Here is a 26,564-nt window from a genome sequence, read left to right as displayed (position 1 = left end):
CTAGCACGACCCACCCAGGGCAGGGGACAAACTGCAACCGAGGTACGTGCCCTTAGCGGAATCCAAACCCGGGTCTCTCTGGACCGCAGGCCGACGCTCTAACCGCTGAGCCAAACCGGCTAGGGCCTTTTTTAAACATTTTGATGATCTAGAGAGAGAAAATTTTGCATGAGTATATTAGTTTTTGTTCGTGGTCAAAAGGAAAAATCCTGAAATATCCAATTTTCAGTGTTATGGAGATTCCTTCTCTTATGCCAGTTCTAGGTAATTTTAACTCCAGAAAGAGGGTATACCTTAAACTGAAAGAATAACAAATATAATTGTCATTTCATTGGTCTCAGAATATGAGAAAGTAGTTGATTGTAATAATTGGATAACTATTCCTTTCAATGGTTCCCAATTTTTTGCTGTAAAAAAACGGAGTATCGCCCTGGCCAGTTTGGCTCAGCGATTGGAGGGTCGGCCTGTGGACTAGAGAATCCCGGGTTCGGTTCCTGCTAGGGGCACGTACCCTCCCCCTAAAATTGAGTATCATCTAATTGATCTTTAAAAGTAATTCACAGGATCACTATGTGATTTTGGCATGTAATGTGGAAGAAGTTCAAGGACTGAGTGACATCGCTATAACATTTCCTGCACGGGGAGCTGATGCTGCCATTAAATACTGACCTCTGCCCTAGCCGGTTTGGCTCAGCGGTTAGAGCGTCGGCCTGCGGTCCTGAGAGACCCGGGTTCGGTTCCCGCTAAGGGCGCGTACCTCGGTTGCAGTTTGTCCCCGGCCCTGGTTGGTCGTGAGGGTGGCAGCCACTCGATGTGTTCCTTTCACGTCGATGTTTCTCTCTCTCTGTTCCTCTCTCTCCCTCCCACTCTACCTGAACAAAAAAATGGAAAAATGTCCTCGGGTGAGGATAAAAAAAAAAAAATACTGACCTCTGAGAACAGTCACCTTAGTATGAAAATGATTTAGAGACCAATGGCACATTTTACAAATTTTAGTTTAAGTGCACCGAAAAAGTAAAATGCTTTTGTTTCTTAACAGAGGTAGGTCCTTGCTCGGCTGGTGTGGCTCAGTGGTTGAGCGCTGACCCATACACCAAGAGGTCGCTGGTTCGATTCCTACTCAGGGCACGTGCCCAGGTTGTGGGCCGGTGCCCAGTGGGGGGCATGCAGAAGGCGGCCTATCAGTGTTCTCTGTCATCAATGTTTCTATCTCTCTCTCTCCCTCTCCCTTCCCCTCTGTCTAAAATCAATAAAGAGCACTGGGCGGTTGCTCAGTGGTTAGAGCATCAGCCTGTGGACCAATGAGTCGTATGTTCAATTCTGGTCAGGGGCACGCACCTCAGTTGCAATTTGTCCCTAGCCCTGTAGTGTGGGAAGCAGCCCCTCGATGTGTCCCTTTCACGTCCATGTTTCTCTCTCTTCCTTCCACTCTATCTGAATAAAAGTGGAAAAATGTCCTTGGGTGAGGATGAAAAATAAATAAATAAATGAAATCAATAAAGAAAAAAAACAAGAAAAAATTATCACTCTACATTTAAGAATATAGCATTTTTTCCTTGTTGTCATCCATATTCTTCACCTCTATGATTTCTCAACTCTGACATTTTCTTATTTTCCACAATTCTTTACCTTTCTCCCTACGTCCTCTAGTCCTCCGAGATCCTTTCCTGGGTAACTGGGAATATGAAACAAGAGCACACTGGGGAGCTTCCTGGGCCAGCTTGGGACAAACGCAGCTCTTCCTTTCTCTTCCTGTCCTCAAGTTCCATGCTTTTTCCTGCCATCTCTTCTCACATCTCTCCTTCTGTTTCTACTTCTGTTCTTCTTCCTAATTATACCCCCAAAATCTATCTGGAACACACCTAATAGTAAAAGGTAATCAACTAATATTTAGTCTCATAAAATCATGTTCGATACAATCAGAATGGAAGCGATCATGTTACAGGTATGGCTGTGAGAGGAAGATTCAGCCAGCTGTCTTTGCTATGACACATACAAAGGAACCGATATTTCTGTACAACTTCTTCACACTTGAAACTATGCACTGATTTTCAAATCTTTTTCTGGCCCCAAACACCTGAGGAACATGATATTAACAGTTCTACCACATGGTTAATTTTATGTGCTAATATGGCTGAGCATAGTGCCCAGATATATGGTCAAATATTGTTTGTTTTTATGATGGTTTTTGGATGAGCTTAACATTTAAGTGAACTTGGAGTAAAGCCATAATGTGGTGGGCCTCATCCAATCAGCTAAAGTCCTTAACAGAATAAACACTCATCTCCTCTGAGCAAGAAGGAATTCTGCCAGCAGACAGCCTTTGGACTCAAACTGCCACTACTCTTCCCTGGGTCTCCAGCCTCCAGGCGTATTCTACAGATTTTAGGCTCACTGAGCCTCCACAATCACGTGAGTCCATTTCTCTCTCCTTCTCCACATACATACACACCTTTTTGGTTTTGTTTCTCTGGAGAATCATGACTAATACATGCAGCAAAGGTAGTGATTCTCAACTAGAAATGATGGGGGTGAGATGGGATCCAGAGAAAGAGCAGAGGGGTTGGAGATGATCATTTTTAAAATGCCTGATGCAGATCTTATGGAATACATACCAAAAGTCATTTACTAGTCTTCCTCTATTACAGAGGCTGAAATGCTAAAATAAAATTTTCAGCTTCTCTTACATGTGACAGTGTTGTGGCCAAATTCTTGAGAAGGGCATCCTTCACAAACAAAAGGCTAGCGCCTCACTAGGACAAAGCACTATGCTCTAAACATTCTTCCTGCCCAGCTCACTAAGGATTCGGGTGTAAAAACAGTGCCTGAAAGAGCTGATCTTCACCATTCCCCAGCGTTCATGCCAGTATCCTAAATAAGAATGCAAGGAGAATCTGGCTGCTTTGGCCAACCTGTACCGATAGCTGAAAAACTTAACCCATGTCATCATGTTAAGTGTTGCTCCACTAAAACTACCTAAAGTTGAAATCTGCAATGGGAAGGACTTGGACTAGAAACATTTCCTGAAAATGTTGATTACAAAGTATTGACAATTATAACTATGTATTACTAAGGAAGGGTATAAATATCCTTTAAAAAGCATCTTCAAAAATGTGGCCTAAATTACTGTATGGCATTCCACCGTAAAGACAAGAGTTAAAAGAGCAGCACTTTGACATCATTTCCATTCTGTAATACACTACTGACTTAAAAGTTTTACCTCAGGCCCTGGCCGGTTTGGCTCAGCGGTTAGAGCGTCGGCCTGCGGTCCTGAGAGACCTGGGTTCGGTTCCCGCTAAGGGCGCGTACCTCGGTTGCAGTTTGTCTCCGGCCCTGGTCGGTCGTGCGGGTGGCAGCCACTCGATGTGTCCCTTTCACATCGATGTTTCCCTCTCTCTCTCTTCCTCTCTCTCCCTCCCACTCTACCTGAACAAAAAAACAAAAAAATGTCCTCGGGTGAGGATTAAAAAAATAAATAAATAAATAAAAGTTTTACCTCAGTACACTTTCAGTATTTGTTACAGCAGAGAACTAAAGAGTATTATATAAAATTACTGTTTAATAAAACCTCACTAACAAATCATTAAGAAGGAACTTATTGGCTAAATTGATGAAAAATATAAATAAAATGCCCAAATTATCTAACAATTTTTAAGTCAAGACGATCATATTTTTAAGGCTATCAATGATGTACCTCTAAAAATATTATTTTCTTTAGACCTAACTATAAAAAGAAAAATCAAGTGCTGTTAGATAATGACTTCAAAATCTGTGTTGACCTTTTTTTTCTCCAGTGTAGGGCACATAGTCTTCCCGGTCCTTCTGCTCCAAAGCTTCCTTCTCCAGATATGACAGGAGGTGTTCTCTGTCAAACGGCCCCGTGGCAGACTTTGAAGTCTGGTTCTTCTGCCGGAAACCTGCAGGCAGAAGGGCATTCTGCCAAAGAGAATAAATCAACCATTGTGACCACCAAGAATGCCAATGCTATATGCTTGCACAGATTATAGACTGGAATGTGATGTAGACATTAAACACTTTATTATAGCATTTTAGGGATACAATGTAAAGTGTTACAAAGGTGTTTTTATGTTTTTTTGTTTTTTTTTTAAATTAGGTAGTACTCACACATTACTATTAAAATAGGCACAAACACATTTTCCTCAGAAAGTATCTTCTACTAGCAGGAAATACCCTTCACTTTTAAAATGTCCTGGGACAGCCCAGCTGGTGTGGCTCAGTGGTTGAGTGTCGACCTATGCACCAAGAGGTCGCCGGTTCGATTCCCAGTCAGGGCACATGCCCAGGTTGTGGGCCCAATCCCCAGTGGGGGGCATTCAGGAGGTGGCCAATCGATGTTCTCTCTCATTGATGTTTTCATCTCTCTCTCTCTCTCTCTCTTTTCCTCTCTCTCTAAACAATAAAGAAAAAATAAAATGTCCTGAGACAGTTATAAAAATAGTGTTTTAATGCTTAATAACAGCTTAGCATATATGTATATACAGAAAATAATTCCATTAAAAAGAATGCTAATGACTATATATATCGTAATCCTTCATAATTACCTTTATTTCATTGAGACTTTCTCATAATAAAAACATGTATATCACACAGTAGGGTATCAGGAGATAAAAGTTTGTGTTTAAACACAACAGGAAAGGTTCAACTTCTATGTGTACGTATGTACATATACATCACCACTAGGATGTATCTGCAGCAACCACTGTCATTGCTACTCATGCACCAAGGCGCCCTGAGACATTCATAGCAAGAGTTGTTTCTGGGTTTCCACATGGCTACAGCATGAAGTGACTGAGTGTGGGGGAGAGGGGAGGCGATGGATTGAAGTAGTTGCTACTCTGAATTTTCACTAAGCCCAGGAATAGCAAGTGGTGACAAGACAATGTGAGCTCCATCCTTTTGCCTGTGAAAAGCCAAAGAGGTGTTGTCTCACTGTTCCTGGATATTCCTTTGCTTTGAAAATGGGAGGCAGCCAGAGAAGTCACACGAAAAAGCCAACCAAGCCTCTTTTGCAACACCTCCCAACACAGGCAATGATGCTGTGGCAATGATACTTTATCTTTTTGTTGTTGTTGTTAATCCTCACCTGAGGATATACTTTTCCCTTGATTTTAGATATAGTAGAAGGGGAAGACACACACACACACACACACACACACACACACACACACACACGGCGGGGGGGGGGGACTTGATGAGAGAGAGACACATAGATTGGCTGCCTCCCGCATGACCCCACCAGGGCCAGAGATTGAACCTACAACCCATGTACGTAAACTTGACTGAAATTGAATCTGCAACCCTCCAGTCCACCAGCTGATGCTCTAACAACTGAGCCAAGCCTACCAGGGTTGATGCTGTATTTTATGACTGTTATAAAGGGTGATCTTATATGGATAATGATAATAACAAATATTCATTTTATAGCTAGAAAATATAGCACTTCAACTTTGACCATTTACTGAGATCCATAGTAATTTTACTAAAATTCACCTTTGTGTTCTCCTCCTACAATGGTATGCGTTGCACAGAAAGCTCACCTATAAAGATGAAAAACCAAGGTCTATTCCTAACCGCATACCAGGAATGTTTTTGTAACATAAAACTGTTTACGGGAACATACAAAAGAAACACAAGATTTCTACTCTCAGATTTTGAAATCAAGATAAGAACTACACATGAAGAATAAATTCCCAATCAACTATCAAGTGCTATTCCTTCACTTCCTAAAAATACTCATTAGTCTGTTTAATTTTCTCCATCACCAACACTATTACTTTGGTCGAAATTATGATCCAAGCTGACATGGACTATATCACATTAGCCTCCCAAATGGTCTCCCAGAATCGGTTCCTGATCCTCCCCCACAAGGTCAATCCTGGCCTTATCTCACACCCTCTCCAAAACTGCCACACCAGACCTTGTTCCTCCCTTGTACTTCCTATATACTTCCTTCTACCACAAGGCCTTCCCCAGAATGCCCTGTCCACCCTTTTTTGCTACTCATTTTTCAGACTGCAGTTCCATTCCCCACAAAGGAAGCTTTTTCTGACTTCCCATTATATGCTTGTATGTTACTATGGCATGATTATTTGATTAAAATCTAACTCCCCCCACTCCTACCAGCCTGCATCAGGAGGACAAAGATCACATTTGTTTTGCTCACTCTTGTACACCAGGCCTAGAGTAGTACTTAACATCTACAGGTTGTACACCCCCACCCCATAATTACTGAAGATTTGAAAATACTTTTAAAGAAAAATGTTCATTAAGACAAATTAGTAAAAGTTACTTCCCTTAGCCATCAAAAAGGCGTTCAGATACAGAACGTGACAGAGTGGCTTTATTCCACCCGCCTGCTCAAGCTCAAGTGAAACATACAAGTTCTAAATAATGTTACCTGGAATCCTAGCTCTTCAAATACAATCTTAGATCATAAAATAAATGACAGTTAACTGGCTTTCAAGGGTATAAATCCATGAAAAGCTTTATCAAAAGTATACCTTAATTAATTACTTAAGCAGATAAAAGTAGCATTAAAATGACTGCCAGTAAACATTACATAGCTTTCCAAAATATAACAAGGCACCATAACCAACCTTCTCCTACTCTTATCTTCCTTCTGAGACTCTGTAAGTTACAGTGTGTTTCTCTGGTGGAAGTAACTGCTACTACCTTTGTCTTCTTTTCTTACCTGGTCCTCCATGGAACTCTTTCCAAACACCTCAACCAACAAGTGGCATGTTGTCAATAAGCATCAATTGTTCTTCTAGTTTCAACTAACAGTATCTGAGGTTGGAGGAGTTGCAACTAGGGTTGGGAAATTTGCAAATTATACCCACTGATTAGAACTCAAGCCTCCCCATACAAAAAAGTAGGCCATGAATTTGCAAATAAAATCTAAACCATCAGCTTTTAGACACATAGCACAGGGCACGAGTTAAAGGGGGCTCATTGTAGTTTAACAGAAAGACCACTAGACTCTGCTAGGGATCTATCAGGCAGTGAGGGATCTAATCTCAGTTCTTTCCCTAACTGTAATAACTAGGCAAGTCACTTAACTTTGTTTTCCATATGTAAACAGAAGGCAAGTTCCAGATCAATGTTTCTCAACCAGTGGTGTTTGTCCCCCAGTGGACAACTGGCAATGTCTGGAAACAGTTTTGGTTATCACAACATGATTATGTTTTTTTATTTTATGATGCTTTGACATCTTGGGAGCCTTGCTAATCTTGAAAAATGCTGTCCCTCCAAAGCTACCAAATTCCTAAGGGTAGCAAACAACTTCTCTGCCACAAGTGTGCCTTTCATATGAAAACCAACCCATCCAGAGCCCATACTCCCAACTACCTCCTTTACTTCTCACACACCAAGTCAATATTACCCTGTCCTAAATCACCCAGGGCCAGGTCCTGGACAATTAAAGGCCACTCCTGTAGCCCAAGCCCACTGAATTTATTCAAACTACCCAATCCTAAACTTGTTCAAATTTGCCTATCCTGCCTGTTCCATCTATTCCTTTCCTTACAAACCACAATAAATATTCCAGGTCATGCCTGTCCCTAGTTCCTTCTGCCTCCTGATCAACCCAGTGCTTCCCCAGGTGGTCCTGTGTGGCTTGGTGTGCCTCCTGCTGTTGGGAACTGTAAGTAATAAGCTCTTCTTTAACCTGTTAACCGAGCGGGACGTATAAATACGTCAAACGTTGCATACAGTGAAAAGGGAATTCCCTGGTTAACATGTTAAGGCAGTTATTGCCTTGTCTGCCATTTTACTATATACCTGATTAAAACAAAATCCCAGGTTCATTTTTTTACAAATATGTATTTATTGATTTTTAGAGAAAGAAGAAGGGAGAGGAAGGGAGAGACAGAAACACTGATGAGAGAAACATTGATCGGCTGCTTCCTACACGCTTCCCCCCCGCCCCCTAGGGATTGAGCCCACAACTTGGGCATGTGCCCTGACTGGGAATCGAACCGGCCACCTCTTGGTACATGGGTGGATGCTCAACCACTGAGCCACACTGGCCAGGCCCCAGGTATATTTTAAAACAGAGGGGGTATGCTACTGGCTTGCAGTGAGTAGAGGCCAGGGATACTGCTAAACATCCTACACTGTACTGGACAGCCCCCACAATAACGGTTATCCAGTCCCAAATGTCAATAGTGCTAAGGCTGAGAAATCCTGGACTAGATGAACTCTTTGGGGTTCCTACCATTTGATTCAAATAAGTCTAGCAGGTTGAGCTGCGTGTAGAGGATATTGCTGAGACATGATCAAAAGAGCACCATTAATCTAAGTTTTTCCCTAGATTTAGGTGTACTGGAAACTCTTCTTTATAATAACAATTATGGTTAAGGGACTTGGTCTATGGTACTGATATCTTATCCAAGTGCTAAAGTAATACTGAGAGTAGGAGTGTATTCTCAATAAATATTCAAAAACATCCCAGCAAGAAATGAATTATGTGGTAGTAACAAGCACAATTGTATAAAACAAACTCTACCTCAATCCTAAAAGGCACTAAAAATCAATGTCTTGGCATAAAGAAACTTAGTAAAGAAAACAAACCTAGCAATCATTACCTTCAGGTTAAGTAGCCATAACCTTAAAGTTTTTCCCTCACTGCCTCTCCTCTCCCCCAGTACATTCCAGGGAATAACAATTAAAGAGTTAAGGGTCTCTACCTTAGCCTGTGTAATTTATAAGATAAACAACATCCGCTTTGCAAATTAAAACATGTATACATATGCTCAGGTCTGCTCACATGGACTGCAGAGTCTACTTAGATCTACTCTACCAATGACTAGAAACTTATTCAATTTGGTTAGCATCTTCCAGAAAGGTAACAATTAGAGTCAAAGTCATAAAGAACCTTCCAGAGACACTCTACACTGTAGCCATCCAGTATAGATAAATTCTGAAGAGGCACAGAGATCAGCACACATCAAAGAGTTAATCATCTGCTGTATTTTACCAAAAACATTACCCCCTGCCCAGACAGAAACAATTTCTTACAACAGAGATAATTTTAGGAGATGTTTGAAAATAAGGATGTTGAAGAAAGCAGTTTAGAACAGTCGCGTCAATAAAAATATGGAGGTAGAAATGGGGATCTGGAGAAGAGGCAGAAAGTTCATTTGGACAAAGAGGTATCAGTAAAGGAGACTTGGTTTGGGGTGGCAAACACACAATACAATATTACAGATGATGTATTATAGAACTGTACCCCTGAAACCTATACAATTTTATTAACCAATGTCACCCCCAATAAATTCAATAAAAGAAATAATAAAAGGAATACATGTGCATAGAAAAAAAAAAAGGTGCCAATGAAAAGTCCTGAAAAAGCTATAACTGCTCAAAGGCAGCTACTTACAGTTTCCAAAGGTTTGAAAAAGTACTTCATTTTTCTTCACTAGCTAGCACCTACCTCGGGGTCAAGATCATCCAGAACAGTTTCCAGTTGTTTCAGTTCTATTTCTGATAGATTCCCAAGAAGCTCATCTTCATCCAGGTCCTTGTACTTTTCTAAGTCCTTCCGGAATGGTAGTGCCATGGTTTGCAGTGTCACTTGCTTTTGCTATTCAACGTAGCCAGAATTGATTTCTAGTTTTTCTTAAATCTATGGAGACAAGAAACAAAAACATTTAAAACATCATCTCCACCTACTAAGACATATTATTCGGTTAAATGAAAGATAAGTAGTGTGTGACGTGGAGAAAGTAGATAGTAAAGGAAATACATCCAAACTTTGAAGCACTGGGCATTTTGCAGCCAAGAAAAATTTTGCCAAATCTTTCAGTCTAAACATTATTTTTTATTCACATAGGAACATTTTATGAGATAAACGATCCACATATGTGCTAGAATGTATAGAAATACTTAATTTTTGCTTCACACTTTTTGTGGGACTTACTTTGAGTGTCCTTGCTTATAGAACAGTCCTGTGGTAACTGGAAAGATGCTGCTTAAGAGTCACCACTCTTTTCTACGGATCATTCAATGCCTTTACCTTTTGTCTTTTGTTAACAACAAAAATAAACGGGGGGCGGGGGGATAAAATTCAAATCTATTAAAATATCTACTTGACAGAATTTAGATTTGTCTGATAACTGAGTTTCAGGGGGGGAAAAAATTATAATTTGTGCCAAAGTACAATTTTTTCCATCAATGGCTTTCAAATGATTGCTACCAGGGTACTTTGCTTAAGCACAGGTTTAAGGTACAGTTGTTTTACTGTAAATTGCTTAGAAGAACATTATTTTCTGACTCAATATTAATATAGGGGGGATACTGGTACACTCTCCATGGAAGGAAATGGCCTCTTGCCGTTGGAGGGAAAAAACATTTTCTTAAAAGTGTCTTAAAAAAATTTAAAGGTACTTTTAAAGGAAAAAATAAATCATTCTGAAACTGTTTCAGTAAAATACTCAAAACCATGCTGAGATATGTCATCCACTAACTGGCAGGGTTGGTCAAGAGAATCTAATTACAGAAAAGGACCATCACCATTTCCCTACTGTGTGGATCTCTCCCAAATAGCTATGAGGTGACTCAATAAGCAGCATCTTTCCAGTTACCACAGGACTGTTCTATAGGCAAGGACACTCAAAGTAAGTCCCACAAAAAGTGTGAAGCAAAAATTAAGTATTTCTATACATTCTAGCACATATGTGGATCATTTATCTCATAAAATGTTCCTATGTGAATAAAAAATAATGTTTAGACTGAAAGATTTGGTAAAATTTTTCTTGGCTGCAAAATGCCCAGTGCTTCAAAGTTTGGATATATTTCCTCTACTATCTACTTTCTCCAACTTAATATTTTAACTAATATATTTTCCTCCTCAATTCAGTAACATTTTATAGGTCCTTTTATGTGTTTTCATCTCCTAAGAAGAAAGGAAGGTTCACTACAGAGCCTGTCAGCTAATGACTTGACTAGCAACCACCTGGGTCCAGTAAAAAGCAAATTAACAGAAGTGTGCTTATGCAGATGTTAAATTGCAGCCACTTTGTATAACTGTCCAAGACAGGTTGACGTATACCTTTTCTACTGGAACCTCAAAGGTTTAGCAGTTATCTTGGATTTTTCCATTAAAAAAAAAAATTATTATTGTGCTTACTAAGTTTGGTAAACCTCCACTTTGTACTTCCAACTTTAAGATAGCAAGCTTACCAAGTATCCTGAGTGTATTTTCTCAATTAAAAATAATACAATCTGCAGAGAAAAGTCAATGGAAAGTATCAGCACTTTCAAATATATTAACCATAAAGTACAGTTTTAAAGAAGGTGGCATGCAATTTTAGGGGGGAAAAATGTAAAAATTAGACTACACTGAAAACAACACTCCCTTCATAAACAGACATATTTGAGACAAAGTTGGATAAGAAACTGATAAAAGTATAAGAATATGTACCACCCCGGCCGGTTTGGCTCAGTGATTGGAGCGCTGGACCCGAAGACCAAAGAGCAGTGGGTTCGATTTCCATGTACTTTCGTTGCAGTTTGGTCCCGGGCCCTGGTTGGGGTCACCCAGGAGGCAACCAGCCCAAGAGACACATATGATTCCCTTCCTCCCTCTCTATTTAAAGATAAATGAAAAAATATCTGTGGGTGAGGATTGAAAAAAAAACAAAAAAAGCCCTGGCCGGTTTGGCTCAGCGGTTGGAGTGTTGGCCTGCGGTACGGAGAGACCCGGGTTCAGTTCCCACTAAGGGCGCGTACCTCAGTTGCAGTTTGTCCCCGGCCATGGTTGGTCATGCGGGTGGCAGCCACTTGATGTGTCCCTTTCATGTGGATGTTTCTCTCTCTTCCTCCCTCCCTCCCTCCCACTCTATTTGAACAAAAAATGAAAAAATGTCCTCAGGTGAGGATTAAAGAAAAAAAAAGGATATGTACTGAGAGCAATTATTTACTTTATGCTATTTTTTAATCCTTGCCTGAGGGTATTTTTCTATTTCTCTTCAGATAGAGTAGGAGAGAGTGAGAAAGGGAGAGGGAAGGAGAGAGAGGGAGAGAGAGAGAAACATCCACATGAGAGGGACACATCGACTGGCTGTCTCCTACACAACCCCGACCAGGGCAAGGGACAAGTTGCAACCAAGGTACGTGAACCTGCCCTGCCGGAATGGAACCCGTGACTCATTGGTCTGCAGGCCAACGGTCTAACCACTGAGCAACCGGCCAGGGCTATGCTAATTTTTTAATGTTCGGAAAATCAATATAAAAATAAGTTTCTAATGTGGTTTGATATAATTTCTTAAAATTTATAGTATAATCATGTGCCATCAAAATGAACTGAATATACAAGGGTGGTTCCCATAAGATTATAATGGGACGAAAAAATTCCTATCACCTAGTGACATTGTAGTCCTTGTAATGTGTAGTCTAACACATTACTCGTGTGTTTCCGTTGATGCTGGTGTAAACAAACCTAAACCTACTGCGCTGCCAATGGTATAAAAGCACAGAACATACAATTGCATGTAGTGCATAATAGTGATAATAAATGTATTGATAATAAATGATAATGATAATAAATGACTATGTTCCTGGTTTATGTGTTTACTATATTATTTTATTTTTTAACCTTTTTTTTTTCTTTATTGATTTTAGAGAGAGAGGGAAGAGAGATAGATAGAAACATCGATGAGAAAGAACATTGATTGGCTGCCTCCTGCATGCCCCCACTGGGGATTGGGCCCACAACCTGGGCATGTGCCCTGACCAGGAATCGAACCAGTGAACTCTTGGTGCATGGGTCAATACTCAACCACTAAGCCACACTGGTCAGGCTATACTATATTATTTTAAAGTGTATTCTTTCTACTCAGAAAAAAAATTTGCTGTAAAACAGTATGCAGTGCAATGCCTCATCCATCTTGTGTTTGTTGCATCTCTTGATTGAATAATTTTCTCATGTTTGATTTAATCTTGTGTTGTTTTTACAGTGACATGCTATACAGGCTTGTGGCCTAAAAGCAAGGCTAAGTCACATAGCCTAGGTACGGAGTAGGCTGTACCATCTAGGTTTGTGTAAGTACACTCTATGATGTTCACACAATGATGAAATTGCCCAACGATGCACTTCTCAGAACTTATCTCCATTGTTAAATAGCACATAACTGTATGCAATAAAGTTAATTTCTTAGTCAATACATATTTCAAAAAATACTTATTAATTATTTTGAGTATCTTTTCTCTTTACTCTCAAAAGTATCTCAGCCTGGGCCATAAATTAAATGGTCATCCAAATAAGAAGGCATTGTAATAGACAATATGATAGAAATGAGACATTAGGAACAAAGGTAATATGTATCAACCCCGGTTCTATATGTGGGAAACACGACATTCCTTGCAGTGACTACAATAGTTTACTCCAATAGCTTACTCTTTATCCCAAAGAAAAATCTGTCATACAAAGCATCTTTATATACTACTGCTTAAAAAATAATAAAATGAATGCCTATCTTCAGAAAGAGAACATTACTAGTACCCTCATGTTTCCCTTGCCAGTGGCATCTCCCTTCCCAAAAGAAGCAGCCATTGTATTGAATTATGACTTACTTATTCTTTGGTTTTCTTCTACATTTTTACCTTAGTTTGTTTTGTCCTTTTTTTTTTGCACTTTATTTTTTTACTTTTTTTTATCCTCCCAGGAAGACATTTTTGCATTTATCTTCAGATAGAGCGGGAGGGAGAGAGAGGGGGGAAGCGGGAGAGAGAAACATCGATGTGAGAGTGGCTGCCACCCACATGACTCCAACCGGGGCCACGGACAAATTGCAACCGAGGTACATGCCCTTAGTGGGAACTGAACCTGGGATTCTCTGGTCCACAGGCTGACGCTCTAACTGCTGAGCCAAACCGGCCATGGTTTATTTACTTTTTTAATCCTCACCTGAGGATATTTTTACATTTATCTTCAGACAGAGTGGGAGGGAGGGGGAGGGGGAGGGGGTAAGAGAGAGAGAAAGAGAGGGAGAGAGAGAGAGAGAAACACTGATTGGTTGCCACCCACAGGACTCCAACCAGGGCCGGGGATGAACCACAACTGAGGTACGTGCCCTTGGCTGGAATCGAATATTCAATTGTATAAATGAATATTTGAGTTTTTTGTAATCTCCCCCCTTCTATTTTTCTGCTATAGACAATCATGTTACCTATTTCCTGGTATACATGTGCAAGAGTTTCTTGAAGTTGTTCAAACCTAAAAGTGGAATTACTGGGGAAAGGTATGCTTATACTCAACTTTACTAGGTAATGTCAAACTTTTTGGAGTGGTTATATCAACTTACAGTCCTAGAAGCTTTACTACATGATGATTCATGTTTTTCATCCTTGCTAATTGTTGGTATTAGCAGAATTTTTGTTTTCTTGGCCATTCTGGTGAATGTGAAATTGAATTTCACTGTGGGTTTAATTTTCACTTTGCTGAACTATGAATGGTAAGGTTTAGCATTTTTTCATACATTCATTCATTAGCTAATGGTGTTCCTCATTCTGTGAAGAATCTGTTGCTCATTTTATTTATTGTGTTAACTTAAAAATAATAGGTGCTCTTAATATATCTGGGTACTAGTCTTTATCAGTTATATGTAAAAAATATTTTCAATTTTCTTTTAACTCTTACTTAGTTTATTATTATGGTATTTTCTAGGGGAAAGTGTTTTTACGTGCTTTTTATTTAATTTTTTAAGGATTGTCTTCTTTGGCTTGTCTTTTCCTTTACAAAGCAATAGAAAGCCATTTGCTTCAGATTCATATAATGAAACTTGCCAAGAGGCAAAAAATTCCAGGTAATATATTAAAATTTCCCAGAAGCTCCAATAAAAAGCAAACAACCAGTGCTCATCCATTTTGTCACTCAAAACTTATCAGTAGCGTTCTTTCGTCAGGTGTGCATATCCTCTGATTTGGTTACACCTTTCCTTTCCGTTCTCCTCCTCTATTGAGGAATGTATACATACTGGAAATGTTCCAAGTGTTAGGAGAAGCTCAGAAAACAGTGAGAACCTGTACTTGCTTGCTTGTGGTCTGACATCTCTCTACTGGAAGGGGAACAAATTCTGAGTGATGAAGAGGGGAATCCAATGTGCCAGAAAAGTATTTTAAATCTATCCTCTGTCTACAGGAACTTTTTAAATCCCTAAGCTAATGCAAACTACAACTCATAAATAACAAAGATCATTTACACAGCACAGGAATAGTTTTTTTAAACATTATATTCTTACAGTTATTTAACATATATATATATATATATATATATATATATATATGCAGGAAGTTTATATATAAGCAAAAGTTACTTCTGCCAGATAAGTGAGGAAGTAGAAAAATTTGAAATGTGAAATTCTGGTATGTTCAGACTGTTTAATTCTTCCTCCTTAACTCACTTTTTGGATTAACAGTTTTCAAGTTTTAGAAATCCCTGGGGAGGCTTAAGACACAGATTCTGGGCCTCACCCTCAGTTTCCTGGTCTGCAGTAGCACCGAGGGCCTGCGTGTCTAACATACTTCCAGTGGACTCGGTTGGGAACTACACTTGGCGATCCACTGCTCTAGAAAGCTCCCGTCATGCCAACTCCGATAACTAGGTCTCACAATGTCTATAGGGCTGTTGCCACCGTATGCTGCCTTTCACTCTACCACTGCTTCAGTCAGTGGGGGCAATCCTCAGGAACATCAGAAACTCCTGGAATATTCTGGGCCAAAACCTATTAACAAACCTCTCCCTTTTCATATATTGATTATCTCTCGAGTCCTCCCTATTTTTCACACTAGACTTGTACGACTCCGCTAATTTTCAGATGGAGTCTCAACAATCTCACTTCACTGAGACATTTAAAATTTTAGCGTATATTTAAGTAATTTTTGAAAGTTAAAGCCATATCCTAGATCTTTTGGATCTCTACTTATTTTCTTCCACTTTACTATTTTTTAGAGAGAGTAAGGTCTTCACACTGTACTAAAAAACAACAAATGGAATTACATGATTCAGATATATTCTCTCAATATATAAGGTGTTACCTCCATTTCATCACTACTTCAACAGGGCAGGCTCAGAGTCTTGACTCTTCTCTGTTCTCTCGATAATGATTACATGTGACCATGTTCTTTGTTTCAAAAACCTTATATAGACTCGTATTACCTACAATTGGGTTAGGCAAACTGTAGTGTCAGTGGGTCAAATGTTGCCTGCTACTTGTATTTGTAAATAATGTTTTATTGTAACAGTCACATACTGGTCATTTATGTATTGTTCGTGGCTGCTTTTTGTTACAATGGAAAAGATAAATAAAAGCAACTGAGACCAGATGGTCTGCAAAACCTAATCTATTCGCTATCTGGCCCTTTACAGAAAAAGTTTGTGAACCCCTGACCTACAAGATAAAAATCCAAATTCCTTAGCATAAAATCCTAAATTCACAACCTGGTCCTAGTTAGCGTTCCAATATCATCTCCAGCTGTTCCCCATCACACAGCCTATACCCCAAACATGCCAAAAAAATCTTTAGGTTTTTATGCCTTTGCTTATTTTTGTTCCCTCTTTCTAGAATGAAGGCATTCTTTCTCATCTACCTCTGTCCTCAATCAAACCCCTACCCATTCTTCAAGGCCTGGCTGAAGTGTTGACAAGGATATGAAGCAACTGAAACTCGTAAATTGCTGGTGGAGTTCAAGTAGATTCAAACACTTTGGAAAACTATTTGGCAATATGTACTAAACTAAACAACTCGCACCATAATGACACATCAATTTCACTCCAGCTATATACCCAAGAGAAATGCTTATGTTAACGCAATAAGATGTAAAAAATGTTCATTGCAACTTTATTCATAATATCCCTAAACTGCAAATGACCCAATGTCCGTTATCAGGAAAATACACAAATTAATTGTGGAACAGTCATAAAATAAACTACTACCTAGTGAAAAAGAGCAACTACTGACATGCAAAACATGAATGAATCTCACATGCAATTTGTTGAAAGGGATATAAAAAGCTAGACATAGCCCAGCCTGTGTGGCTCAGTAGATTAAGTGTCATCCCATGGGAGAGGTCCCGGTTCGATTCCCAGTCAGGGCACATGCCTGGGTTGTGAGCTCGATCCCCAGTAGGGGCCATGCAGGAGGCAGCTGATGTTTCTTTCTCGCATTGATGTTTCTATCTCTCTCTCCCTTCCTCTTTCTCTCTCTCTGAAAAATCAATAAAAACATATTTGGGGGGGGGAGGCTAGACATAAAAGAATGCATTCATGCTTTCACGTCTATAAAACTCAAGAACAGGCAAAGCTAATTCATGGGAATGGAAATAGCTATTAGGAGGTATTGATAAGATAGGGACATCAGAGAACATTCTGGGGTGATGAAAATGTGCTGTATCTTAAACCAGATAGTAGTGAAACAAAAGTACATACATATGTAAAAAACTTACTAAGCTGTCCACAAGATTTTCTCCCTTTATTCTCAAGTATACCTCAAAAAAAAAAAAAAAAAAAAATTAAATACAGCAAGTCCTCACCTAACGTCATCAATAAGTTCTGCAAATTTAAGCGAAACTACATATAATGAAACCATTTTTACCAATACGATAACTGACATAGAGTTAAGTTCCTATAGCATCTTCTCAATGTTGTAAGGAAAATGATGTTGAACAAAACATTGTTCAAGGACCTGCTATATATGCTTGCATCGTGTAACTAACTACATGTATTTAATGTTGAGAATTAAAGTTCCCACAAACAGAAAAGAATGATTTTTCTGTAGCCATTTTAACAAGAAGTCATAAAAAAAAGTTAATTTGCCCTTGCAAGCCAATCAATCACCTTCAGGCTCTCACTTCCGAAGGTCAGCCAATTAGGAACAGATTCACTCCAGTAAACACTCCTCTAAGTGCCAGCCAACCAATCAACAGACTCACCCAAATAATCATGCTTCTACAGATGGTGTCACTATGGCTTTGAAAAGTTGGCCAGTCGGAGATTTCCACACTTCCCAAAAACCCTGTACAATAAAAATTGGTCATCTGTGCTCACCAAGACTGTGCCTAACCAACATAGCTCTCCCTTATTATAGTAAGTACTAAATTCAGCTTTGTTATTTTGTTTCAGATATTGACTATTGACTGGTAGTCTCATTATCCTTTCATGGCAAAGAAAACTTTTAGTGATTACAAAAGTGTATTTATTTATTTTTTTAACCCTCACCGGAGGATATTTTCTATTTATCTTCAGATACAGTGGGAGGGAGGGAAGGAGAGGGGGAGAGAAGGAGAAAGAAAAAAACATCAATGTGAGAGGGACACATTGACTGGTTGCCTCCTGCACGACCCTGACCAGGGCCAAGGACACACCACAACTGAGGTACATGCCCCTGACTGGACTCGAACCTGAGAGTCATTGGTCCACAGGCTGATGCTTTAACCGCTGAGCCAAACTGGCCAGGGCCATAAGTTTATTTTTAAATAAAAGTATTTCAATGTTGATATATATTAGATAATAGTAGTTAGGCTCAAAATAGTCCCTCTAGATAAATATCAATGCAATCTTTTGAACTGGATATGGTTTAACATTCAAAAACTTCACAAGTATATGTTTCAATTTGCTTTGGTTAAAAATTTCAAATCAACATTCCTTTTTCTGTTTTATTTAGACCTGGCTTCAGAATTAATCTGGAAACAATTTTAAAATAAGTGATCTCTGCCTGGGGATTTTCACATTTAAAGCAACTAAATGCTCTGTTCCTTAATGTTAGGCTTGAATTTCATCTCTGCTGGTCCGAGGAACATTCTTCGATGGAGCAGGCTGAAGTCAAGAAAGTCATCTGTTCATTTCTGGCACTGTTAAAACCAGAGGCCCAGTATGAATATCTGTCAGTTATAGTATGTAACAGATGCCTCAAGTGCAAGGGAGTTTTAAGTGTCATAAGGTCATTTCCTTTAAAAAAAAAAACGTTTTCATTGAATTTTTAGAGAGAGGAAGAGAGAGAGAGATAGAAACATCGATGTGAAAGAGGAATACTGATTGGCTACCTCCTGCACACCCCAGACTGGGGACCGAGCCCACAACCCAGGTATGTGCTCCAACTGGAAATCAACCGGGACCTCTCAGTCCATGGGACATCACTCAATCCACTGAGCCGCACCATCTGGGTTCACTGTCATTTCATTTTATTTTATTTTTTTAATTTTTTATCCTCACCCAAGGACATTTTTCCATATTTTGTTCAGACAGAGTGGGAGGGAGAGACAGGAAGAGAGAGAGAGAAACATCGACGTGAAGGGACACATAGAGTGGCTGCCACCCGTACGACCAACCAGGGCCGGGTTCAAACTGCAACTGAGGTACGTGCCCTTAGCGGGAACTGAACCCGGGTCTCTCTGGACTGCAGGCCTATGCTCCAACCACTGAACCAAACCGGCTAGGACTCATTTTCATTTTAAAAGGTTATGATTCTAAGTAACACTAATTATTTATTTTTTTATCCTCACCCGAGGACATTTGCATTTATCTTCAGATAGAGCGAGACGGAGAGAGGGAGGAAGAAAAAGAGACATTGATGTGAGAGAGACCCATCGACTGGCTGCCACTCACACGGCCCCAACCGGGGCCAGGGACAAACTGCGACCGAGGTACATGCCCTTAGCAGGAACTGAACCCGGGACTCTCTGGTCCACGGAACCAAACTGGCCAGGGCCAGGTAACACTAATTATAACCAAAAAATGTACTTTGTGTCTATCATATCCACAGCACTATGTACACAGTATTTAACTTCTAAAAAGTGAAAAACATTTTATTTTAGTTGTATATAATGTATATTATTACTTTTATAGTAAAGACATTTTTTAAAGGAAATAAATTGGATGCTAAATCTATCCTTTTGTTTCGTTCACTGACTCGTCTGTACAATGAAGCCTAAAAGAGCCCTGGCCGATGTTGCTCAGTAGTTAGAGCCTCAGTTCTATATCTGGTCAAATCTCTCTCTCTCTCCCTCCCTCCCTCCCACTCTCCCTAAAAAAAAAAAAAAAAAAAAATATATATATATATATATATATATATATATATATCTCCTTGGATGAGGATTAACAACAACAAAAAAGCCTAAATGACAGTACATTAAATAATTTTTGTTGAGTTCTTGGGATACTATGGTTGACCCAAATGTGGGCACATCTGAGGAAGCTAGTTGCTTTGAACACAGAAATTTGGGAAAATGGTGGTCTGTGTAAAAGTTTCATGGAAACTAACCAACCCAAATATAAGATTAGCTAAGTAGTCTTGTCTTTCCTGCCATTGCTGACACCATCTTGAATTTTTAAAAAATGGTATCTACAGATCCCCAAAGCATAAGGTAAGAAAATAAAGTCTGAAGTCTGAGGGCAGCCCAGAAAAACTTGTTAGGGCTAAAACAAAAAGAGATTTAATTGGAAGCAGGTTACTGAGGGAAACCTTTAAATAGAAAGCAGATCACTTCTGTGACTATTACAAGAAAATAGTTAACACATTATTCATAACCAGTTCAAAAACACTTTCAACAAGACCCTACTGAGAGACTCTGTGGTGCCCATGTGAGTACCCCACTTTCTTTTCTGCCTCAAAGCAGCTCCTAGTCCCAGCCCACTTCTCTTTTTATTCCTGTTGGTGGAGTTGCAGCATCAGAGACACAAGGCAAGGTCAGAGGGGAACCCAGTCTTTGCATACCAAAGACTAATGCTGCAAGGGCCACACCCTTAACTTACCCAGTTTCTCAATCCACTGAGCCACACCATCCAGGCTCATTTCCTTTTTATAAGGTTATTATTCTAGATAACACTAATTATAACAAAAAAAAATGTACTTTGTATCCACCACATCCAAAGCACTATCTATACAGTATTTAATGTCTAAAAAGTGAAAAATTTTATTTTAGTTCTATATAATATATAATATATATTACTACTTTTATAGTGAAGACATTTTCAGTCTCCTTTTCTTCTTCATTTTGGGGTGGGGTGGGTGGGAGGTATTTAATAGATTGGGTGGATTAAAAAATGCTGAAGCTTTTCTAAAAGCTGTTACAAACAAAAGTCTTAAAATAGAAATGACATCATACCAATGAGTCTCTCAGGGTAATAAGCTTACAGAACTCTTGATCTCTGCTGGTTAACCTAGAAGAGCCTTCTACCAGTCATGCTGTGGACAAAACCAAACATGATATGAGGTGGCTTGCAAGAAAAGCTTATCAATGCTCAGCTATCAATCAAAATGCTGAATCCATTCCAAGTATATAATGGAGAGACTAATCTAAGGGTTTTCTTTCTCTTTCTCTCCCAAAGGGAAGTATCACTATGACTTATTCTTCCTCTTGCAAGAATTTTCTTAATCCACCAAGTTAGTAAGCATTGGAATGTATACAAAATCCTAAAATAAACTAGGGTAGGTCTAAAAGAAACCATGCTAAGAGCAAGTTGAATTCTATGAATTCTATGCAGTGAACAAAAGGTAAAACGCTAACATCTTTCCTCAGTTTCAAACCTTGTGAATTTCCTAGGGTTTAGACCAGAGCTTTTCTTTCCCTTAATTCTGAAAAATTCTCCTTTTTCAATTGTACCAATTTCCCCACCTTCAAATCAATATATGTATTTGTATAGCTTAAAAAAATTTTTTTTTCTTTATTGATTTTAAAGAGAGAGAAAGGGAGAGGGAGAGAGAGAGAGAGGAATATCGATGAGCAAGAACACTGATTATGGCCGCCTACTGCATTGGTCCTCACTAGGGACCAGGCCCAAAACCTGGGCATGTGCCCTGACCAGGAATCAAACCAGTGACCTCTTGGTGCATGAGTCGATGCTCAACCATTGATTGAGCCATACCAGCTGGGATGTGTAACTTTATTAAGTGCCACTTTCATTTAATGTACTGTTCTGGAGTAGGACATGAGGAGAGGAAAATAACTTGAGGAAAATGCATAAAATAGATTCTTTATAAAACATTTTTGATTGATTTTTTTTTAGAGAGGAAAGGGAGGAGGGAAAGAGAGGGAGATGGGAAGAAAGAGAGAGACAAAAAGATTCAGATTGAGATTGGTTTGTTGCTCTATCTATTTATGTATTCACTGGTTCATTCTTAAATGTGCCCTGACTGGGGATCCAACTTGAAACCTTGCTATGGGGATGATGCTCTAACCAAATGAATTACCCAGCCAGGGTTGCATAGAACAGATTCCTCTACAAATGCCTCTCAAAGTGGAATTTAAGAGATCGCAAGATCAAAGATATGGCACAAACAAGGCACAGAGACTGTAATAATCAATTGTAGATTTAATGTGAAATGTAAGAACAAACAATGCTTTTTTATTTTTTTTTGAAACACTTTCTCTCCCAATTTACAAAAATGGTGACCAGAAAAGTTGGGCACATAGTGAAAATAAATCTACTCTCCCTCAGACCCTCTCCTGTCCCCTTCCATCATTAGAGCACAGCCCGAGTGGTGCACTGAAAAGAATCCATCACTGTGACGTCGCTTCTCTTTCTCCACTTTCATCCATCCACAGGTGTGCAGAACCCTATCCTCTAGCAAATCTACGGATCAACATTTGTACCACAATAAGATTAAGAAGTGCGTCCGGCCGGTGTGGTTTGATTCCCGGTCAGGGCACATGCCCAGGTTGTGGGCCCAATCCCTAGTGGGGGACATGCAGGAGGCGGCCAGTCGATGTTCTCTCTCATTGATGTTTCTATCTCTCTCTCCCTCTCCCTTCCTCTCTCTAAAATAAAGGGAAGAAAGAAAAAAAAAAGATTAAGAAGTGCATCATTATTCAACTGAAAATGTGTGTTTTTAAAAAAAAGTTTTATAAACACAATGAAAATGTGTTTGTTTAGAAAAAATTACCTCCAGCCCTGGCCAGTGTGGCTCAGCAGTTCAAGTGTTGGCCCTCGGACCAAAGGGTCATGGGTTTGATTCCCAGTCAAGGGCACGTACCTGGGTTGCAGGTTCCATCCCTAGCCCTACGTGGGACACATGAGGGAGGCAATAAGTCGATGTGTCTCTCTTGCATCGATGTTTCTCTCTCTGTCTCTCCCTCCCTCCCTTCCACTCTCTCTAAAAAAAAAAAGCAATAGGAAAAATATCCTCAGGTGAGGAGTAACAAAAAAAAAAAAAAAAAAAAGAAGAAGAAAATATATACCTCCAAATGAGGAAACTGTCCTGGAAGAAATCAACTAAACAAAATGTGCCTAGATGACAATGTACATGATTGAAGTTAGCCATACTTGCAGATCCTATTATTAACAGTTAATAATGCATCAAATATTTTGTATGAAAACTGTCCTAGCATTCTAGAGACTTTAAAAAGGTAAAGCATGGAAGAAAGTGCTCTAAGGGATTATAAGAACTAATCTAAACCACCAAAACGAGCCCACATTTATGGAAAATGTCCAAGAAGATAGTTTTAATATGAAAATTTACCAAATCAATGATTATAAAATAAATAGTAATATACAAACAATATATAGCAACTATTGTCACTTTGTGTGTATTGTTATTTTTGTAACTGCAAAATACTGCACTATCTTGGCCAAAATGTCAAACAGTACAGCAGGTAACTGTTGAAAATAAAAAGTCCTTGCCCTGGCCTATTTGGCTCAGCGGTTGGAATGTCAGCCCACAGACCGATGGGTCACGGGTTTGATTCCAGTCAGGGGCATGTACCTTGGTTGAGGTTTGTCATCGGCCTTGATAGGGGCCATGAGGGAGGCTACCAGTCATGTGTCCCTCTCACATTGATGTTTCTTTCTCTTTTTCCCTCTCTCCCTTCCTCTCTCCCTCCTCTCACTCTATCTGAAGATAAACAGAAAAATATCCTCAGGTGAGGATTAAAAAAAGAAAAGATAATAAAAAATCCTTAAAGTATCTCCCTAACTGTGTCATTATACTAGTGTTAATTCTTCCAGGCCATTTCTTATAAACCAGCAATCTCTCTTTCCTCTCTATCTTTAGACTGCCTGATGAATACTTCTGAGTCTTTCCCGAACAAACAGGGACAAACGTAAGTACCTGACAGAATTCAGTTCTCACTGGAAAGGAAAAAGACAAAATCCAGAAGGAACACCAGAATTCTTTGGGAGAAAAAAGCCCAGAACTTAGCACCTAGCACAGTGGCGGATCAGTAGATCTATGGAGTTAAGGTCTCTGACTTTAAGCAAGTCTCTTCACTTCTCAGCTTCCTAGGCTACAAGAACAACTCAAGTACAGCCCTGGTTCCCACAATGGACTCCTCCTACAAGTCCACGACAGATGGCGAATCAAACAGCCTTTTCCCCAGTGGGTGCTACCTAACAGAGAGAAGTGGCACAGGTATGGAGCCTCTTCATTTTAGCCCTGGGATCAATGGACTCAGGTTTCTTCTATCTCTAACAGTCTAAGATCTTAAGGAAACGATATTTAACCCAACCTTGGGGGGAAAAAGTAACTTATCCTTATCACTGCCAAGATAAACAATGTTTAAGTAGAAAATAAAAATATAAATGCTGAATCATGCTAGAAAAACACAAACACAATGAAGTGACTCAGGAAAGTGACTTGAAAAACCAGAAGAGAAAGATTAAACAGAGTAAACAATGAAGTCAAACATGGGCCAATGTTGTTAAGTCCTAAAGAAAAAAAAAAGGTTAAAGTGGAATGACCATATCAATAAACGCTTTCCTGAAAGGTCACTGAATAAAGCAAATTTCTATAGATTATTTCTTATTTTCCCATAATAAAATTAGAAATGTTTTTATGAAAACACAAATTCTCAATACATCATAAATCATAGGAGTGAATGCAAAAAAAAGTTTAATCACAAAAATTATTAAGTTTTACTAGTACAGTAAAAATACTAAGGTAGCACCTTTATTTCTGCTTGCTCTTTATTTTAAAATAAGTTTAAAGGTATCCAATTATTGTCTTTATTTTAATTAAATCTGAAAATCAAGACACTCAAGAGTAGGACAGTATTGGGAGATAGAAAAAACAAACTTTAGAATAAGGAAAATATATTTGGAATTCAGAATAAGGTCTTTGGGAAATAGGTTTCATTAAGGCTTTAGTTTCAGACATTGATATTCTAAAGAATTTTAGAGGGACCACTCAAACCCATTATTCATCCAAATCCACTCCTCAAATCTGACCCATTTTTCTCTGTTATAACAAGAAATGTAATGTTAAAGAAATGACTCCTAAGATCCTTCCAAATCTAAAAGGCTAAGATCACTCAACTTTTAAAAAGTGCCTTGGGACTAACTCTGAAAGTGAGACAGGCTAGTAAGCCAGGACAAGTGGAATAGGACAACTGAAACAGCTAAACCATTTGCAGCCACCTAGTAAACCCTATTCCCTAAACCAAGGATGCTCAAGAGTAAATGGTTTGCACTTCTCCTCAACCAGAGGGTAAATGGCTTAAATCACCCCACTCAGGGAGACATAGCATAAATCTAATTAGTGCCATTTGCCAACCACACCAAAAGACAGATGAAGTTAAAAGAATAAATCTCATTTTGGCATATCAGCATAAAACTGATGAATACTATTGAGATCCTCCCCTTAAGACCACCCCTAAACTCTCAGCCTTTAAAACCCTCAAGCCCTGGCCAGTTTGGCTCAGCAGTTACAGCGTCAGCCCGCGAACCAGAGTCCCAGGTTTGGTTCCCGCTAAGGGCATGTATCTCGGTTGCAGTTTGTCCCCAGCCCCGGATGGGGTCGTGTGGGTGGCAACCACTCGATGTGTCTCTCTCACATTAATGTTTCTCTCTCTCTCTTCCTCCCTGTTTCTCTCCTGTTCTATCTGAAGATAAATGCAAAAAAATGTCCTCAGGTGAGGATAAAAAAAAAACCCCCGTCAAAACAGAGGTCCCAGCTCTCCCTCCTGGTAGCACGCCCCTACCTTTCTCTGCCCCCTTCTTCCCCCACAGGCATGCATCTCTTAGACTCTAGGAACCCCACGAGGCTTGCAACCAGGGTAGCTATGAGCAGCAGCAGCAGTTGGCAGTTCATCTTCATCCCGGACAAACCCCCTGAACCTGTCCCCAAGGCTCCCTTTTCTCTGACTTATTTTTTTTAAAGATATCCACTTTTTATTATTATTTTTTCTTTATTGATTTTAAGGAGAGGGAGAGGGAGAGAGAGAGAGAAACATCGATGACAAAGAACATCCACTGGCTGCATCCTGCATGTGGGGATTTGGACCACAACCTGGGCACGTACCCTGACCAGGAATCGAACCGGCGACCTCTTGGTGCATGGGTCGATGCTCAACCACTGAGCCACACTGGCTGGGCTTCTCTGACATCTTTAGTGAGCTAAGTAGTCCAGCCTTGGCTCATTTCCCCACCTAGTCTCCCTCCTGTTATCCTAGGCCCTTCCTTGTTTCATTGTCCCCAGCTTTAATAAACGTCCTCTAAAACCCACCCAGACTTTTTCTGCATCAAGTCAGGAACCCACCTATGGCCCTGGCCGGCTTGGCTCAGCGGTTAGAGCGTTGGCCCGTAGACCACAGGGAAGAACCCACCTATTACTAGC

At 39.6% G+C, this 26,564-nt stretch overlaps 1 protein-coding gene across 5 annotated transcripts in view; it reads right to left on the bottom strand.

The window, feature by feature from the left end:
* The window catches only part of TMOD3 (tropomodulin 3), an 81,867-nt gene that overhangs the window by 41,286 nt on the left and 14,017 nt on the right, over positions 1–26,564 (bottom strand). For 4 of the 5 annotated variants that reach the window (XM_036263894.1, XM_036263903.1, XM_036263926.1 and 1 more), the window contains 2 exons: positions 9,455–9,646; positions 3,780–3,936 (listed from right to left, as the gene is read on the bottom strand). In XM_036263894.1, coding sequence (XP_036119787.1) covers positions 3,780–3,936; positions 9,455–9,580 — 283 coding nt within the window. In that variant the 5' untranslated portion in view covers positions 9,581–9,646. Of the gene's footprint in view, positions 1–3,779; positions 3,937–9,454; positions 9,647–17,463; positions 17,498–26,564 lie in introns of those variants that run through there. The other variant, XM_036263910.1, reaches the window with a different exon arrangement.

Source organism: Molossus molossus, unplaced genomic scaffold (genome assembly GCF_014108415.1).
Source record: "Molossus molossus isolate mMolMol1 unplaced genomic scaffold, mMolMol1.p scaffold_m16_p_1, whole genome shotgun sequence".
Classification (NCBI taxonomy): Eukaryota; Metazoa; Chordata; class Mammalia; order Chiroptera; family Molossidae; genus Molossus; species Molossus molossus.
This window is presented reverse-complemented; position numbering and strand designations above follow the sequence as displayed.